The sequence below is a fragment of the Anabrus simplex genome, chromosome 14 (genome assembly GCF_040414725.1).
Source record: "Anabrus simplex isolate iqAnaSimp1 chromosome 14, ASM4041472v1, whole genome shotgun sequence".
Classification (NCBI taxonomy): domain Eukaryota; kingdom Metazoa; phylum Arthropoda; class Insecta; order Orthoptera; family Tettigoniidae; genus Anabrus; species Anabrus simplex.
In genome coordinates this window covers 97436509-97456954 of record NC_090278.1, presented here as the reverse complement: position 1 = coordinate 97456954, position 20446 = coordinate 97436509, and the positions used below count along the sequence as shown (strand labels likewise).

Below are 20446 nucleotides of genomic sequence, written 5' to 3'. Positions count from 1 at the left end.
AATGTTGGATTTGTGCTTTTTTTTTTTAAATTTTATGGAACACTTGGAACACTAATGTCTGTTGTGCTCAAATTGGTTGGACTGAAAAGTGTCATGCCTACTTGTTCCATTCTCCAAATCACACTTGGGCGACTGGAGTGGGACACTGATGATGACCTTTCTCCATCTAAACACTTCTCCTTTCTACGTTTAGATCTTAGAATCTCTTCTAATTGTCTATTCTGTATATTCTGTGAGTATTTAAATTGCATTACCTTTCTAAATTTGAAGAAGGAAAACTTACCCTCTGTCTACCTATTGATGTTTTGTGTCTTCGGTACCTACCGTTGTAATTCTAGTGTTATGTAAGGTCTGTTTTCTATTCTTCTTTAAATATATTCATATATATTAATATACAGTAGAACCTCGATGCATCGTTCCCGGAACTGTTGTTTTCCCGTATCCATCGTTCAATTCATTCGGTCCCAAAAATGTTCCATATAAACAAACCAATGTTAAATTTCCCCATAAAACTTATCTATCATTCTCGAAATATCGTTTTATCGTATCGATCGTCAAAAAGATATTTGTCCTCGGCCACAATTTTCCCGCATGGATCGATCGTCCATAAGAAAAATATATGCAAAAGTTTTTTGAATTTAAAGAGACAGCTGAATACTCTAACATATAATAGCAGCAACCTGTTACACGAGAATGTACGAGCAATTACGAGTTGTTAATCTTCAGCAAGGATCTTGTAGGCAGGAGTGCTGTGCGCAGGTTATTCATGTGCATTACTACGAGCCTTCTGGTGCCAATACGTCTCCTCGACCCACTAAATGGCCCCTAGAAGTATTGTTATTTACAAGAATTAAAACGGAAGCACTAAAAAACTCAAATTTGCCACCATTTTCTGTGTTGTTATTGGCTGGCTAGGGCTGCCAGCTTCATTGAAAATGAGAAAATCGTGCAGTTGAAAATCGTCACAGCGTGTGCCGGGTACATTTTAATTAGTCACAGGGTTATTAATCGCATCGTACTTTGTGATGTGTGTGGGATGCTAGAGACCTGTTGATCATTTTGTTGCTCCCTGCCCAGTTGTCTTCTTACAAGCCGGACCTAACCAAGCCAGACGAATAATCTTTTGACTAGCCTGGTTTTGAAACTAATTCCTATGTTAGCAGCATCCATTAGCTCGCTGTAACATCGTCCGAGGCACGCCATGTTGAAATTCTAACATCTGTGACATCGTCTAAGCCGCGCCATGTGGGATCTCTCACCTATCGTTCGCGAAGTGTCTACAGAATCTTTACCAAAGTACAGGTTATCACTGTAATATCCCCATTATATAATTAACTCTTAGAGTGCCGGGGAGCGCGGTTGCGCTCCTCTGTAGCCTAGCGAAAAGTGCCAGGAGCGCGATCACGCTCCGTGTTGCAGCTGTCTATGTAAGTCAAAATAGTTTGCACATATCTGACAGATGGCAGCTGCAGTCGACATCACCCTGTAGTAGATACTACATAGTTTCTAAATCTACCACCAGAATCTCTGTGTGACATGTTGTGTTCATGTTATGATTTTTCCATTTCAGCTGTTTGGCGCGTACCTGTAGACCATGTGTTCATAATAATGGTGGCTAGTTCTCGTATTGTGTTTGAAAATGATGAAGATTTGGTACAGTATATTGATTAATTGAGTGATGATTCTGATTATATCGAGTCAGGCGATGATTCAGATGATACTGAGAGTAATAATAATGCATGAAATTGCCGATAAAGACGGTAATGATAGTGACGGCAATAATAATGGAATTGACGGAGACAGTAATGACGATGATGACCAGATTCCCGATTTCCGTAAAATTCAGTCCGATCACGACGTGCAATTTTAGCCCTCTCCTGCATTCCTTGAGACCAAGTCAGTATTTTAATCCATTCTTACAAGAACTATTATTCTTAAAAGACTGATATTTTACAAACTAGTAAACAATGCATCAGTGTGCACAGGATACCAAATTTATGTGAGTACGATGAAAATACTACGATGTACTGAGATCCAAATTAGAATTTTAAAATATTTCAAAAATTGTATGAACGAATTTAATTTTTTTGCTTTGAAGTATGAATTATTTTCATGATAATATAATGGGTGAAGAGAGAGATTACTTAGTTACAAGAAAATGTAAACACAATGAGATATCTTGAAAAGTGAGGATAGGATATGCTTTTATCTTCAGTGCTGCATAATAGGCATTTTCTCTCTGACATTCTCAGCAACCACAGCAATAAGGGAGCCGGCACTAAGAGGGTTAATTTGCAATAAGATAACTGACCTTGAAGGTTTTCCAATTACTACGAGATGTAAGGAAAAGTGAAATAAAATGGCATAAAAGTCTCGCTTTTTATTTGCATTGCGTATATCACAATTGCAATGGTTTGATACCAGCTCCATGGCTAAACGGTTAGCACGTGTTGGCCTTCAGTTCAAGGAGACACGATTGGGTCGGGGATTTTAACTTCCGTTGGTTAATTCCGACAGTTTGGGGGCTGTGTGCGTGTGCTGACTTACGCATTAGGATTCATCTTAGGTAGAGCCACATTTTCGTAAGCGCGTAGATCGCCTATCATGTGACAACTGCACCTGGCTTCGGAGGCCACACACCATCATTATATTTACATGATGAAAAATGTACCTGGATTTTTATTACTTTGCTTCCCCCCTATTTTATGTCACTCGCATTTATCGTTTTCCTGCATTCATCGTCATTTCCCCCCTCCCCTTGAAAAATTATGCATCGAGGTTATATAACTGTTTTTAATGTTGTGTTTCTATCTCAGTTATAAAAAAAGATCTTAATTCAGTGTTAAATAAAACACTACTTGAAACACTTGTTTCATTTATTAATCTGTACGTCCACGTACCTCTCATTATATGCTTCCAACATTTATTGCTGAGTACTCCTGCAATTATGTGCTTATTCTATTGAGTATTTATCTTTATACGACATACGTCAGCATTTCTGCTCCCGTTTTCGCCACAGCCACAGCTGAGCAGTCAGTCAACAGCAAGGCGGAACCACATGTTTAAAGGTGTTTAAATAAATAGTAGAGTACGTATAGCGGGACAATAGATGTGCTGGGCTGCCTTCAGACGCTTTCTGTTGCTGGAATACTGACAAGCCACTTCATCCTCTCGAACGTGTATTTGATCATTTTGAAACCATTTATTGTCCATAAGTTGCGACACAACATTCTCAAAAGTTTGCTATTTGATTCTCTTCACCGTTACACGTGTGAGGTGCTACCACGCCCGAGTGGCACGATGATTTTAGTAACTCAAGATGGTCCTTTCTCTGTGCCGTCTAGAAGTAATTTTGATCTTCAAACTTTCATGTTCTTTTAAACACTATATACTGTATACGTTATTCCAAAAGTTGTTTAAAATATTAGCTTTTAATTAATAATAAACCTAACACTACAATTGACCATCCTTTGCTTAACAACCAAGTTTGAAAACACGAAACAAGAAACTGGTGCACCTGGAACATTCTGATAAAAAGACCACTTTATGAAGAACAAAAAAGAACATAATTCCTAAATTAACTCTTCAATTCAAACAGTTTTCTTAACTTAAACAATATTAAGTGGGTCATTAAATTTAGGGTAAATCAGACTGAAATTAACAAAGACGGAACATTCCCCTCGGGAAATCTCTTCGGGTCGTACCTGTGCACTGCGCTGTCGACGTTCTCGAGACGGATGTTGTCCAGGTCGTAGATGGAGCGCACCACCTCGACGAGCCAGTTCTCTGGCACGTGCATGTTCTGCGTCAGCAGCACGGAGGTAGGCATGTTGTGGAAGCGAGCCATAGGACCGCTGCTAAAGTGTCCGTCCTCCGTGAACTGCAGCTCGGGTTCCAGGACGAAACGGTAGAAGCTGCAACGCCACAGAGCCGTGTCACTGGGTCAGTCGAGACGGGAAGGGAAAGGGTAGTGGGTGGAGGCCTGCAATGAGGGGGATAACTTACAACTTCTACACCAAACGGTCAGGGCCGTTAACAAGTAAGTAAATATTCAACTTACATTAAATATCAACACCTGCCAACATTGTGTAATGAGCATGTGAAAAACTTTCCCACACCAGCGAAACAACATACAGCATCTAACAAGGCACAGTAAAACCAAGCTGATACACAAACTTACCTCACTTATATATAGTACAAGTTATCAGATAAAGAGCCCAAGAAATTCATACACACAGTGAAACCTTGCTAATGCGTTCCTCATTAAAATGTTTCCCTGCTTAGCATGTCGTAAATTAGAAATCTCCATTATCATCCTATTAAATTTATTTAAAAAAAGCACCTCACCATTCACATTACGAATTTAAGCTATTACCACTTAAAATGATCACATTTTTCCAAAAAGAAAATTAGACAAAATGTTTTACCTCTGACAATGTAAACAAAAGATTCTCCTCCATGAATCCTAATGACAATAAGTTGATTTCCGAACATAAACAAATCGCCAAACTAAAAAAGAAAATCAATAATAATGACCTAATAATCACTAAAGCTGATAAAGGTAATACCACAGTTATAATGAATAAAACTGACTATGTCTCAAAAACTAAGGAATTTTTTAACAACCACACCTTTTCAATAATTAAGAAAGACCCAACCCAAAGAATTCAGCAACAATTAAAACAAACCCTAAAAAATACCTCCTTTCTTTTTACGGACCATGAAAAATCTAAGCTTTTAAATATGAACCCGGGTCTACCTACAGCTAAAGCCCTCCCAAAGATCCATAAAGCCAACATTCCCATCCGCCCTATTATTAACTATAGGCCTAGTCCTCCGTATAAAGCTCCTCAATTTGTCCTAAGTTTCCTGGCTAAAAACTATCACTTGATTGCCAATAAGTCCATTTAAAACACCACTGAACTAATTGAAAAACTAAAAATCTTTGACTTACAACCTAACCACTCCCTTCACTCTTTTGACATAGTCAACATGTATCCAAGCATACAAACAGCAAAGCTTTTCCCCATTACTGAAAGTAATTGAAAGAAATGTAGTCCTCTTAGCCAACTTGAAATACAAGATTTCATCTCCATTCTGAAATTAGTCGTCAATAACAACCTTTTCACTTTTGACAAAACTATTACCAACAAGATGGATTAGCAATGGGATCACCTGCCTCTGGAATCTTATTTAGATTATCTGGAGCACTCAAAAATCAACAACAACAACAACAACTTTCCTAACATTCTTCTATGGGCCAGATACGTTGATGACACATTCATAATTATGAATGAAGAAATTAATAATGCAACCTCCACCCTTCAGGATCTTAACAGCATCAATCCCCATATTAAATTTACACTTGAGTCTGAAAAAAATAAATTAATAATTTTTTTAGATCTGACTACTCACAGATATCCCTCCACTTTGACTTACAAAATGTTCAGGAAACCTACACAAACTGCAACTACCATTCTTCAAGACTGCACACATTCCCAAGCACATAAACATGCTACCTATAATAGTTTAGTCCATCTTGCCTACAAGTCAAAGAAAGACTTGAACAACGAACTTAATAATATTCGAGCAATCGCCAAATTTAAAGGTTATACTAGGTCCTTTACAGAAGAGACAATAAAAAATTCAGACAAGGACCTAAGACCCCTCTTACTAAAGAAAAATCTAAAGCCGCCACTTCTTCCACCTTTACTTTCAAACAATGATGTCTACAAAATTACTAATCTCTTCAGAAAGCATAATGTAAAAATTTCTTTCAGAACAAATAAAAGGAATTCCAAAATTCTGCACAATTCCCCATCAGTTAATGTATTCAACACTTTTTCAGATTCAAGTGCAATGAATGCAGTTCCTCATACTTGGGCCAGACAAGGCGTAGTTCGGAGCATGTCAACGCTATAAAATATAATAGGTTTTCAGCAATAGGTCAACACATTTCTGACTCCAACCGACATTGAACACGGTTTAGAGATCCTTAAAACGGCTAACAACGGGCCTTTCATGAATATAACTGAAAATTGTACTATCCATTTTGATCAATACTTTAATCGTAACTTCAACTTAAATGAAATTTCTAAGATTTCCTAATTAACTGTTTTAAAAATATCAGAATTCCAAACACGGGCGCAATGAGCAATACGCATCCCTGTCAATTACCCCCACTACCTCATCCCTCCGCTCCACCTTAGCCCTACTCCCTTCCCCTCCGCTACTTGGCCTCTTCAGTAGCCCAGCTCCACTCCTTTCAACAACTGCACCAACACGCCGCTCAAGGTGAGTTCGCCTCTTTTCACTTGACTTTCTTTTTGTCTATGTAAATTTTATCATGCCTAATTTGGCTTTCAATTTTTTCATCAGGTCTCCAAGATTCCATATCGAACTGGGAATCATAACATTGGTTCAAATTAAGATCTTGACACGACCACATTGTTTGCTTCTTCATAATCAGCGTCCATTGAGTCACCGTCTCTAAAACAAGCAAAATGTTGCTAAGCACATCCCTGCCACCTAGTGTGTGTGCGTGGACACATGGCCAAGGCAGTCTCAGAACGTACACATACCAGGTAACATACAGCCAAGATCTGTTCAGAACTACAACACTTGACCCCGAACTTTCCTGACAACGGGTGTAGGTTTAGGTCATATTTAGCTAGTTTTTAGGACATATTTTCTACTTCTTTAGCTCATAAACCTCTAAGCCCTATTTATAACCGTAAGGTTCTTCACACCATCAAAACTAATTTTGAATAAAATTTATAAACTACCTGAAAGAATTCTACGAATTCTACAAACTTGAAGGTAATGAAAATGACTGCATATTCATTCTTTGACAGTTTGGTCTCATGTTATCTTAGCAGCATCCGGGGGACACGTGTAGGGCAACTGAAGGTTAGACCTAGAATTGTAAGATTGTACGAATTTCTGACCATGCACGTTTGTCCACAAACTTTGCATTAAAATGTATATGTAAATAACTTTAATTAATTATACAATAAATAAATAAATAAAATAAATAAATAAATAAATAAATAAATAAATAAATGAATAAATTAATTAATAAATACCTGTAAAAGAAGCGACTTAATTTTATTTTAATTAAAAGAAAAAATACCAATCCTAAGAATGCCTAAGAAGTAGAAATTAAACTGTAGTGGAGAGCGTTAAGAGTAAGACGAGGAATACAGACCTCTTGAGGGGCATGTCGCTGTTCTTCTCCACGCAGTTGAGGAAGACTCTGATGTTACAGTTGAGTCCTTCGTGCAGCACAGACAGGATGGGCCCAACTTTCTGCGCCCCTCGGGACACAGGGTCCACAACGACTGTGAAATCCAGGGCGGGCTCCGTGCTGGATCGGGCTGGCAACTTCACGACACTGAAACACGTCCAGCGCTCAATGAGAACAAACAATGTAAATCTAGTTAAACAGTGCATTCAACGAGCGCTGGCAACATAGCTAATAGAAGAGTGAGACAATGGTGCTGACTACAGGAGAATAAATTCCAGGCCAGTGAAATTAAGTTGTTAAGTGCGATAGGAGACAAAAAGGGACAGAGTTAGAAATGAGGACGTTGGGAAGGAAACTGGAGAGAAAAAGTTTGATGACAGAATGCAGAGATGCTCTGGACATGTTAAGATGATGGGAGAGAAAAGGATACCGACACGGACGTTGGGAGATGCAGCCATAAACATCCCAACCCAGAACCGGAGATTTTGATTTAGATATTGATTTGCAACTTGGTGAGCATTTGATTAGCAATTTAAAATTCTCATATTCGTTCCATATTGACTTTACAGCAAAGAAAATATATAATTACAGTATACTACCTTGGTCATTACATTACTGTAAATGTTACTACAGTAGGCAAAGACATTACCCTCCTTGAAAAACTGTTTAACCACCTTTAATTGCAGAAACAATGACTAGATAACGTCTAAGTCGAGCACAATACAACATTCAGTCATTGTATAGCTAGACGTCGTTTAAAGTTTAATGTTTCAATATTGGTTCGAAAATGGAAAGAGAAGTATCTTCCATGCAACTCATTGCTTGTCACAACCAATGAAATTCATCTCTGCGTGCGCTAAACACCAGTCAGCTGTTGTCTTCCTACACATTACTGAAATATGGCCATGCATGAGCATGACTTGCCCACAGATAAGAATGTCGCTCTCGGTGGAAATAAAATCTCAACGCTAAAGTTACATGTCACCGTACGAGGAAGTGTAGCTTTTATTACAGGGTTGTTACGGTGACTGTTGCAACAGGAACATGAAAGTATATCTGTGTAAATGAATGAGTTGTGTGAGCTATATAGATGTAGCTTGCATTCTAGACATTGTAGGTTCGAAACGGACCATCAGCAGCCCTCAAGAATGTTTTCCGTACTTTCCCCATTTTTGCATCAGGCAAATACGGGGGCCATAGCTCTTCCTTCCCAGTCCGTGCATTTTCCTGTCTCATAGTTGCCGAAAACTTACCTGAATTAGTACGACTATTATCCGCAAAAAACACACATACACACACAACCTACTTTTTAGTGTCACTATCGTGTGTGTTTACTTGGCAGTAAATGTAATAACTGAACCCTCCTGGCTGATGTGTGCGGTAGCTCTGTCACAATCGGGTCAAGTTATTCTGATATGGATGTAACCGATGTGACCTATAATTCCGGGAAAAATTATCCCAGATATAATAAAATATATCGGTTGACAAGAATTGTAGTCAAGTCGACAGTTACCGGACTGTCCCTTGTGTCATGTGTTTCATGGCACATAACCTTCAATTGTGATTCACTCGTAAAATCTGAGGTTAAACAGTGTTCTCAACCGTGTTTAAATGTGGCCAGTTGAATATCGGTTTTAGATGGTGTCTAAGTGATAAATAATGTCTTTGCAATGCTGCAACTATACTTAGACATTGTTTAACCACAAACATTGTCTAAATACAGTTTCTGCAATCGGTCCAGTGTGTTTTTTTACTCAACATTTAACGCATTGACCACGGTGGACTACTGCAATTACATCATTTCTCTGCAATATTGTATTTTTCAAATTTAAAATATCTGCCTAAAGGAGACTTTCTGAAGGGAATTCATATTCATGTACAGGTGGAAGGATGTCTGGAAGCACATCTGGTTAAAGACTGGCTAAGAACTGTATGGGAACAGAGCACAGGAGCTTGTACCAGACAGCTTTCCTGGCCACCTAGTCGACTGCATAAAACAAACGAAGCCACAAGAATCTTCTGCTGGCCTATATATAGAGCGAAGCTTGGGGATGACAAGTCAGTTAATCACATTGTTTTGGTTATGTAAAATTCCTCGTGGATACGAGTTGAGTTCTCAGGCTTAGTTGCATTGTGGAGTGAACTGCACAGAGAGGCTCTGTTGGCCAAGTTAGTGCGTGTAAACTCCACTTATAAATAACTGTACATAAACTCTTCCCAACTAGACAATAAAGCAAGCGCAAACAAAACCAAGTGACATCGACTGCTGCACACTTCTTTGCCCCAGTAATAGTCCATTTCTAAATTTAAAAATACAAGTTGTTTCTGAAAGTTTAAAGAATAAAATACTGAATGCGAAAGCACAAAAATTATAGTACTGTCGTAAGCTTTGGGTCAATACCTGCTCGCGGAAATTCTTATTTAGCTGTCAGGCACGAGGAGTCACCTCTGAAAAGTGAAAAGAACTATTTAATAAGCTTATATCCTGACAGTTCAACTGACGACATCCGAGTTGACCGGTGGTGTTTCGAGTGTTTACAGTGCGCAGAAAGAATTTTATACTACCGGCCACGTTACCACACTGGCTAAAAAGAGGCGACGTGTGACAAGTGTTTTGGACGTGGAGTGTTCTGCTATCCAGAGGAAAGTACACACATTTTTTAAAACAATGAAACCCCTACGATTTACGGCTGTAAATTCTTATCACGACGTCCCAGAGTTTAAAAAATCGTCCCTTCACATGCTACTGAAAGAAATAGGTTTTCAGTTCATCAGTAAAAATCGAAAAAGCATAGTAGTGGACAGAGATCATTATATATTGTGGTGTAGGCATTTTCTCTGCAAGATAGGAGAATTTAGACAACAGGGGTGGAAATTACACTATCTGCACAAGACATGGATTAACAAAGGGCGTATAACATAAAAGGCACGGCGAGACTACAGTCAAGTTGAAGAAACGGGCATTTATTTTGGGTTTAAGCCCTCGGGGCTAGAAAACCCAACCAAGAGGAGTAAGTGACTGATACGTGTTGCATATTGGAAATGTAGCATTCTCCCACTAATCTACAAGAAAATTCAAGAAAATGCTTCCTTGCCTCAATTTTCTACGCTCCGGATCGCTCTTTCCACTCGCTATTGTCTGCTGTCTTTATGCATCTGAACACTCAGCTGTTGCCACGTGATTCTGACGTCAATTTGACATCACCTTCTGGAACAACCTGGATTCTCAATATGTTCTCGTCTTTTCTCACCCAGTCTGTATAAAAAGACCATCCGCTCCACCTGAAACTCAGTCTGCTTTCGACTCTCGTGTGGTGGAGCAAAGAGGCATTTCATTATTTATTTCAGGACTTAGTTCCCTCCCACAGCCCTTCAGGCTATATTCTGGAGCATTACTTTGGCCATGTTTATCGATCTCTCTGGCCATGAACTGTTTGTGAATGTGCGGATTTCATTTTCTAAATCTTGTTTTTTATATCTGAACTTTGCCAGTACCAGTATACAAGGAACTTTAAGGTTATTTATCTACGGCTATTAACTTTATCATCTGTGAATTAGTCTTCATATTTTCTACAAACATTTCTAATAAAGTGTTGCGCAGGACAATTCCTCCTGTCATGCACCTAGATCAACTATTTGGAAATGTCTTAGAAAACTTTGTGTACCGGAATACCTTATTAGGAAGATCCAAATGCTATATACTAATTGTAAAAGCTGTGTCAGAATTGGAGATGGTCACTCTGAATGGTTCAATACAACCAAAGGAGTACAACAGGGAAGTGCCTTATCACCTCTTCGATTCATAGCAGTCATGGATACCATTTTAAGGGAACTAAAAGGAAAAGGTAATAAAGATCTTCAGGCTCTGGTGTTTGCAGACGATGTGGCAATATGGGATGAAACAGAGGAGGGAGTGCAAAATAATCTGAATGCATGGTGTAAGAAGTTTGATGATTATGGAATGAAACTGAACCCATCAAAAACAGTAGCATTGAAAATCAGCAGACATAATACAGAATGCAACATAAAAATACAGGACCACCAAGTTGAAGTGGTACACCAATTCAGTTATTTAGGAAGCGTAATGACTCGTAATAACAGAGCTGAGATAGGCATAACAAACAGAGTAACCAAATGCTCTAACTTTTACAGTATTGTTAGACACCCACTATGGGATGAGAAGGTCCCACAAAGAACAAAAATGACCCTGTACAAGTCATATTTCATTCCCATCCTTACATATTCTCTGGAAACCTGCACACTAACATCAAAGGATTGTAGTAGGATTCAAGCCTGTGAAATGAAATTTTTTGGGTTTTCTTAGACCCGACTTGATCATGTGAAAAATGATGAGATCCGATCTAACCTAGGTCTAAATGAATCGATGGAGGAAAGACTTAGGTCATATAGACTTAACTGGTTTGGGCATGTTAAACGAATGAATAGCACAAGGTTACCATGTGCTTATTTGGAAAAGAGAATAACAGGTAGAAGACCAGCTGGAAGACCAAGAAGAAGATCGATGGACCAACTGAGAGAAGACGTGGAAAGAAGAGGATGGAATTGGGAATCTGTCTTGGACAACGAAATGTTTTTGAATAGGCAACTTTGGCAGATGCTCATTTTCAAACACCCTACCCGGCCTCCTGTTTCCCTCCTTCAGTTAGGGTTCTGTGTCTTGTTAGATTATCTCAGAACTGTGTGCCATTGCATTTGTCTTCTTTGTAAGATGATCTTGTAATTGAAATTTTGAATACTGTGTTCCTGGGTTATATCCCCTTTCTTCAATGTTGTAAATGAGGCCCAAATTCCTCATTGAGACACTTATTGTTTTTACTCCATTCTATCATGCTACTGATCTTTCCTTACTCACTGTTAATCTTTTCTTAAATGGTTGTTAAATCGGGTTCTCTCCCCTCCTTTGCATAATGTTCTTTCTTCAAGTTTTAAAATATATGTTCTAATATAATGTTGTACTTGAGACTATTCCTTACTTATTTATTGTCCTGTACATAGTACTGAGACCTCTGAAATCCCCAGTTGTTTCCCTAATTCATGGTGTATATTATTAACAACACTGTATTACATAATCTAACTGCAACCGCCATAGAAGTGATGACAGTTTTGTGGAAGGTGGTGATCTTGTGTTTGAGTCTAAAACAAACGGAGACTATCACGATGAAATGACTGGTATCGTATTTAAAAGTGGTTAAAAGAATATTACCAAAACTGGTACCAGGTACAGTTATCGAGTTAGATGACGCTCCTTAACACAGTGTGAAGTTTGAACGTACCCCAAACAAATCCTGGAACAAAGCTGTAGTAATTTCCTGGCTGAGAAGTAAAAACGTAACATGCGGCAAAGAAGTTGTTAAAACCAAACTGCTGGAACTGGCGAAGACTCGCAGGCCTCGGCTCAAGAAATATGCAACAGATGATTTAGCCAAAGAAGTGCGCCACACTGTATTCAGATTGCCCCCCGTATCACTGTCGATTAAACTCAATAAAGATGGTGTGGAGCCAGAACAAAGTTATGTTGTCAGCCAAACTTTGTGACGTGCATAAACATCTTGACACAGCATTTCGTGAGGTGACAGCTGACCAATGGCGCTCCAACATGTGGGACCTGGAAAGTGCCATAGATACTGTGGTTGAAAAAATGGTCATCAATTTTAGAGAGGATTCTAGTGATGCAAGTGACAGCGAATCATCCCACCTACAGGGAATCGAGCCTCTTGCAAGTTCGGATTAATGAAATGTCACCGAAGTAAGCATACTTATTAATTTTCATGGCAAATATATTTTATAGCAATGATGATGTATTTTTGTTACCGTATCTCAAATATGTTCATATGTCTACAGCCATCAATTTTCATTTTGTTCATGTTGATGTGAAGAGCTCGAGGAGTGATACAAAATGTTTATGGGGGAAAGACTTTAGTCTCTCTGCTTCACTTACCTGTGAAGGTCCCCTCGGAACGGGATCTCGAAGCGACCACGAGTCTGAGGGCGAGCCACGAGAAGAGCAGCGGCCTGCATCAGGACGTCGCTACTGTCGATGTCCTCCAAGTCTGCAACATAATTAGGAACACTTGTTTCTTCTAGTGTTTGTCCAGCATCCCTGGTAAACCTAAGCTCGTCAGGAGCTGAGAAGATTGTCCTTGTCACTGTGTTTGTGTTCCTACATACGACTCAGGTAACCCTGACACTCCCTTACTTCCTGTGTATTACACAGCACAATATCCTTTCACTCCAACCTTTCTATTAAAGAGATCTCTAATCTGAATAATGCCTCTAAGAATGATCACTGACATCAAGTGTTGAATGTTACACTGCTGTTTCAGTTATTTATCAAGATCCCTCTGTCTAGGGATAATTTTCCAAGTGATATTTTATGAACAACACATCTTTTACATCAAGAGATCTCGAGTAGCGACAATGAAGAAAAAAACAAAGACTCATTAGACATTTAGATCTTTTATCTTGTCAAGGACAAGTTGTTTTTAATATGAGTGGTTAATTGTATTTTATTTATGTAACCTGTGATTCTGTATGCATTTTAACTGTAAATCAAAATCATGGCTGAAGATGTTTTCCATGAAAAACGAAACATATACCAACTAATTTTAAAATAAATTAATGTTATTTTAATCTAAGAAAAATCAGAAGATTTTAAACTATAACTGAGCGAGAAGTGAAAGATATATCACATTAAAAAGTCACTTAAATTGAATGTCCACCTTGTCAACACTAATATGAATGATTTTACTATTTCAATACACCGACCTTTTTTTTAAGAACCAAAGTTCTCTTCTTCAGCGGCTTAAACTACCATTATAAATCTCAGAACTTCTTATAATAAACTTACTATTGACAACACTGATCTAATGCCACAAAATGTTTGAGATAAGTTTTTCGATGAAGACTTCAGCCAAATGTTGTGCACTTTGACTAGGGCTCACCCCTCAAGGCAGTGTTGAGTGTGAAGACTGCTTGGCAGCTCTTCATATGCCAGAATACTTCAAAAATTGTCAGGTGAGTTTATGTCTTTCTGTACAGATTTTGCACTCTAATACACCTGGATATTTCCAGAAACGTTGTGTTATTGGAGCCATTAGTCCAAGATATTAAAATTTGACTGCAGTAGTGTCCAGTTCTTAAGAACAACACAATTTAAATGATCATTCCAAGGTTGTGAGCACAAATATATATGGTTAAGTGAATGGGTTAATGACAAAATACATTTTTGAAGGTTATGAAATATGCATATTTACAGACACATTCTTGGCAGAACAGTAGAGAAAAAGATTGCAAACATGTATATTAAACATATATGTCCTGTGCAAAATGCAAGGGGAAGACCATCAGGGTGAGTAACTTATCTAATAGCACCTCTTTGAACTGCTCATGAGACAAGAAAATACAGTGGCAGTCAAAATAATAGAGCCACCTCTATTGACGAGATTAAGAACTAGGATATCTATTAGTTCGCAAAATCTCCACGAGTGCCGTGTTGTCAGTCCCTTTTAGACAATATCAGGGAAGACGTCGCTGCTGTCTGTAGTCGTGCGAAAGGAAGCGTTTGAGCTAGACGTTCGAAAAGAGGCATAAAGGTAAGAATCTTATGGGTCAAAATAATAGAGCCATTTTACAGAAGTCCCGTTCAAATTGATTTTTTGCAGTTGTTTTGGGGGCTAGCAATATTATTTGTCAACAAACCTCCACTCAATATTATTTTGTATGTAAAATGACGTTTGGTTTTGTTTACATTCTTCTAGATGGGCAGAGCAGAGCATACAAGTGATGATGGTCGTATAGTAATGTTCCGGATGTTCAAAAGTGGGATATCCATGAATCAAATAGCCAAAGATTTACACGTTTCGCGAAAACGAGTCCAGAACGCCATTAGACTGGCAAAACAAACAAAGCCGCAGGTGGGGAACAGGGGACGACCTCGTGTAACTACTCCTCGCGTAGACAGACTCATCACTAGGGAAGTAAAGAAACCCATTTTTGTCACCACCACGACTGAAAGCCATTTTGTTTAGCGACAAAAATGATGTTCAACCATCAACTTCAACGATTCAAAGACGACTGAGATCCGCAAAATTGAATGGGCGCATTGCGAGACAGGAGCCACATGTTACAAAAGCTAATATTCGGAAAAGGTTGGCCTTCGCCCGGAGAAATGAACACAAACCCAATATTTGGTGGAGGAACATCCTTTGGTCCGATGAATCCAAGTATAATAGGTTTGCCTCAGACGGAAAAGTCTATGTGCGCCGCCCACCAAACCAGGAATTTAATCCCAAGTACACTTTAAAAACTGTGAAATGCGGTGGCGGAAGTGTTACGGTATGGGGATGTTTTTCATGGTATGGCCTTGGTCCAATACACCATATCAACGGCATAATGAACGCAGAAATGTACAACGACATCTTAGCAAATGTGATGCTGCCTTATGCTGAAGAGGAAATGCCGCTGAAATGGAAATTTCAGCACGATAACGATCCAAAGCATACTGCAAGGATCATAAGGCAGTTTTTTCAATATCACCATATCGAAGTATTAGAGTGGCCACCTCAACCTCCTGACGCATGATCCATCAAGAACTTATGAGAGATCGTAGACAAGAGAATTGACTGCTCAAAAGCTACGTCTTTAGATACACTTTGGGAAGAAATCCAGAGAGCCTTGTATGCGATCAGCAGTGACGAATGCAGGCGTTTAGTCGACTCTATGGGTAAGAGGTGCAGGGAAATCCTCAAAAATAAGGGTTACACCACGAAGTACTAATGCACTCCTATGCAAAAACAACTGTTCCTGTAAATTTCATAAGACTTAGAACAAGTACAAAATATTTGTGTCAATTGTCTCTATTTTTTTGACCCTGTGGTCTGGTATTAGTTTGAATATTATCGATTAGTTTCAGTTGTGTTATCTATATAACTGACTGTGGTACAATGTGACTCTGTTGTAATGGTTCCTGTACAACGTAAAATTTTGTTTCCATCATAGTACAAACATGTCTAGTAATAAATTTGCACTTTATTCTAAACCTTTGCCAGGTGGCTCTATTATTTTGACCACCACTGTACTGTAGTAATAGCAATGAAAGTGGGAGAGCAATTGTAGGCGTACTGTCAGCCAGAGTTCAGTGCATATGGAGCCAAGCCCTTAACCTAGCGCCAGGTGGTGGTGGTGGTGGTGGTGGTGGTGCAGGCAGGAGATCTAAACTGTCCAATTGACAAGACAATCAACAAAACACAAAACAGAGCAAGCGGTAGAATATCCGCAGGGAGAGGGACTAAATCTAGTCACCAACAATCAGGGCACCAGGAAGGGAAATATCATGTGGTTCTTCACAGACTATACTAAGGCTTGTAACTTTAACCGGAATATCCTCATACTCAAACTAAAAGAGACACTGGGAGATTCTCACCCACTAGCGAGAACGGTCGTGGTAATTATCCTCTCAAAGAAGATCACACAGACGAATGGGATACTTCAATTCTCAATCAGTTGACATTATGAACACAGCTCGAGTACAGCACAATGAAACTAATGATGTATGCAGATGACATGGCACTAGGCGACTTGCAAGCTGCACTTCAGAAGCTTGAATTAAACACCGGCGAAAAAAGCTTAGAGATCGATAAAGAGAGAGCAGTGCACATGATCTTCAGAAAAGGAGGTAAACTAGCATCTGATGATCATCTAAATCTGCAAGCTAGCAACTGTGAACCAATTCTGGTCTTTAGGAGTGTACCTACAAATGATCTTGTCACCCTACAAGATACACATTCAAGAGAGAGCATCAGCAGTCACAAAAGCCATACACAGAATTACAAATATCACCAAACCCTCTCTGACATTATTTAAGGCAGTCATAATACCAATAGTCTCATATGGAACGGAATTAGTATGGGAGCAGCTAACGAACTGTGACCTCACACGATTAGGAAGTGTGAAAGGTAGACACCCGAAGAGAGCTCTAGCAGTTCAGATACATGCACCCTCAAGGATTGTCCTTTTTCATAGAGGACTTGAGATTGAAATTCATGTTGCCATCTACTGGACCTTACCAAGCACAGTGGAGGAAGAGGAATGACATCGACCCTGAGTGCAATGGACAGAGTCTGGGCAGGAACAAAGACATGTTGTAACTAGACTTTCATCACAAAATCTGCCAAACACAAAGATTTCCCCAACCTAATGAAGACTGTGAATGTTCATCATGTGACCACTATCACTTAATAACGTGTGCAAAAAGAACAAAAACCATCAGAGTATAGTGAAAACTAAATTACATTGTATGACTCAGTTGTATTTATTGTGTAGGTTAAGGGACGCTCTTAATAAATACATACAGTATGACCTCATTAAGACGTTTCTGTAGAGGATAAGCAAAAAGAACGTGTTACGCGAGAAAACGTACTAATGAATATACAAATAAAAACTATTCAACAGGGATAGGGAAGCACTAATTACAATTTTTTCCAACACGACGGCCTTTTATATTGTGTATCCGTGGGGACAGTGAAAACAGTGTCTACCAATTCTAAAGATGAGAGGGAAGTATTAAACGATGTGAAGGAGGACAAATATGAAAACCTTTTCCACTGGAGCATATAAAATAACAAAAGTGGACCGAAGATGTGATAACAAGTGCATGGGGGGCAGATCACACTCTTTATAAAACAAATGTTAGTAGAAGCCCTTTATTTCGGAGCAGTGGGTTATTAAACATTAGACAATAAATTAGAGGTTAATCTCAACCACGTGCGACTGGCTGCCATTTTGAAAATAACCAAACTTCGATTTGACGAACTTGAATGATCAAGTCGAAACTCAAAGGTGAGAGTTTCACGCTACCTCTGCACGCTCCAAGATGTGGAAGCCAATCCGCTTTCTAACAGATTTTAATTTTGTCTTCATTAGTAAGGAATTTCACGACTTTTTCCGTATCCATAACTAGCCAAAAACAAGACAAAAAATATGCACGACGCTAATTAATTTCAAACGATTATGTTCCTAATCCAGATATGGGCTACCGTATCACACGACAAATATTCGTTACCTTTCATTGTACTACTCAACACAATATAAATTTCTAACTTCTGAATGGAATGCAAAATACAGAGACAAATAGGCTCACTGTGCTATTCAGCAATCTCACTGCTAAGCGACAAGCAAAACTAACGGCTTGCTCCCCGAAGGTGCGACTTATCCTGTGAAGTTTGGGAATTCAAGGCCTTTTCTCGTAATGATGCAACTGTGGCAACGGCTTGATCGTACTAAGCGGTAATAGCAAAACTTCGACGAGAATCGTGACTCAAATTTATGACGTGCTAAGCGGGCAGATGTGCTAATGAGGTTGCACTGTATATATCTTTTGTAACAACGCAACAAGTAGAAGAGACATCATCTTTGTAAGAGGTTTTGTAAGCTAACCAACAACTATGGAATGTGGAAACACCACTAATTAGAAAGCATACACCGGTAGCAAAGGAGTGGACCAACATGATAGGAACACTCCTAAAGAAAAGCTGATAAGAACTCTCAACACTCGGCGTCAATGAGCTGAGTACGGTGAAAAGTCTGATCCGGTATAAGGAACTGGACAAAGCAAGAGAGCACATGAACACATGGATAAAGAACACCAAGAGAAGAAAAAGATGGTTTGATAACGAGTGCTATGAGGACTAGCTAGATTCCAGTGTGTGAAGGAATCAATCATCAACATCACAGACTATGAAAAACATCGTAGGGAGAGGACCGGATGTAAGAACCTTATATGGCAAAATAAGGTGGCATACATCGAAGATGTACTAGACCAGGGCTGGGCAAATCAGAAAGAAATCTACGAGTCGGGCATCAAAATTTAATTCACTTGATTACCTCTAGACTACTAAACAGTTTGATCTTATTGCCTTACTTCTTATTCACTCCTCCTAACAAGTCTACAACCCTCTGCTGATTTCCTCGGTTCAAAATCTTCTTGACCTGGGCCATTCATACTGATCATCACATGATTCATGCAGACCATTTGCAGAGAAGATCTCAACTTATTTTCTAGTAGATTCATAGAAATAAGGTGAGGCCGTAGGCGTACACCGGTTATGAAGTTTGGAATCCATCAATCAAAGCAAGGAGGCCCCAAGGGCTATCGAATATCAAAATATACGCTCCCGAGAGTGGTTTATGTACTCAGAGAGAGACTTTCTCTCTAGCAGATCTCTATTGTCAGGCATAGAGAACCATAAAGCAGTGTCTGAGGAAATGTGGGCGGAGTTTTATGCAAAGGACGCCATGACTGAATGGGAGTGGGTTGAAACAGGCTACCACTTCAAGCCCTGCAATACAAAGAGTTTCCACGAGCCCAGAGAACAGTGTGTGATTGATACCATTTACTCGAGTGTGAACAACAGAAATAATAAAAATATACTAACAATCATCGTCATCGTCGGAGCCTTTCTTCTTGCCGCGTAGCGCCTTGAGGATCTTGTCGCCGTAACTGTTCATGCTGTAGCGCTCCAGCAGGGAGAAGTCGTCCACAGTGAACTTCTCGGCAGGCTCAAGCGGGCCCAACACTCGTCCGTTGGTGACCACGGCCCGACCGCCAGGAGCACTGTTCAATACCTGCCTGCAGTACAACTTGTGTATGGTCAGCATCTCCTTGTCTATGTCCTGGGGCGTCTTCAGGTCCTGCACCAACTCCGCCAGGTCAACTCCCTGAAACAATGACATCTTCATAAGGACGATGTGAAGCGTGGTAGAAGAAAAAGTTCGGTAAACACACAAAAAGATAAAGATGAATACCACATACAGCGACACCTTTTTAGTGTGTTCCTCATAAACACATTTTCCCGCTTAGCACATCGTAAATTCCAAGTCCTCATTCTCATTGTATTAAACCTATGTAAAAATACCTTGTTTATCGCATCACAAATCCGCTTAGTATATCACATTTTTCCTACCCCACAAAATGTTATTTGTCATCCCTTGTGAAAGGAACGTGATTTCCAACTCGGGTAAGAAAGAGCACTCGCTACAGTTGCGTGATAACTTGCGGTTAGCCTCAGGAATTTTCAGTCAGCAGTGAGCTTGCTTGTACTGGTATTTCGCATTCCATTCAGAAATTATAAATTTCTTTTGTGTTGAGTGGTACAGTGAATGATAGCGAATACTTGTTGCCTC

The 20446-nt window shown here is 39.3% G+C and overlaps 1 protein-coding gene across 2 annotated transcripts in view; it reads right to left on the bottom strand.

Moving 5' to 3' along the window:
- The window catches only part of Uggt (UDP-glucose-glycoprotein glucosyltransferase), a 106986-nt gene that overhangs the window by 34742 nt on the left and 51798 nt on the right, over positions 1–20446 (bottom strand). For both annotated transcript variants that reach the window (XM_067158275.2, XM_067158276.2), the window contains 4 exons: positions 19699–19981; positions 13206–13317; positions 7208–7393; positions 3705–3914 (listed from right to left, as the gene is read on the bottom strand). In XM_067158275.2, coding sequence (XP_067014376.2) covers positions 3705–3914; positions 7208–7393; positions 13206–13317; positions 19699–19981 — 791 coding nt within the window. The remainder of the gene's footprint in view (positions 1–3704; positions 3915–7207; positions 7394–13205; positions 13318–19698; positions 19982–20446) is intronic.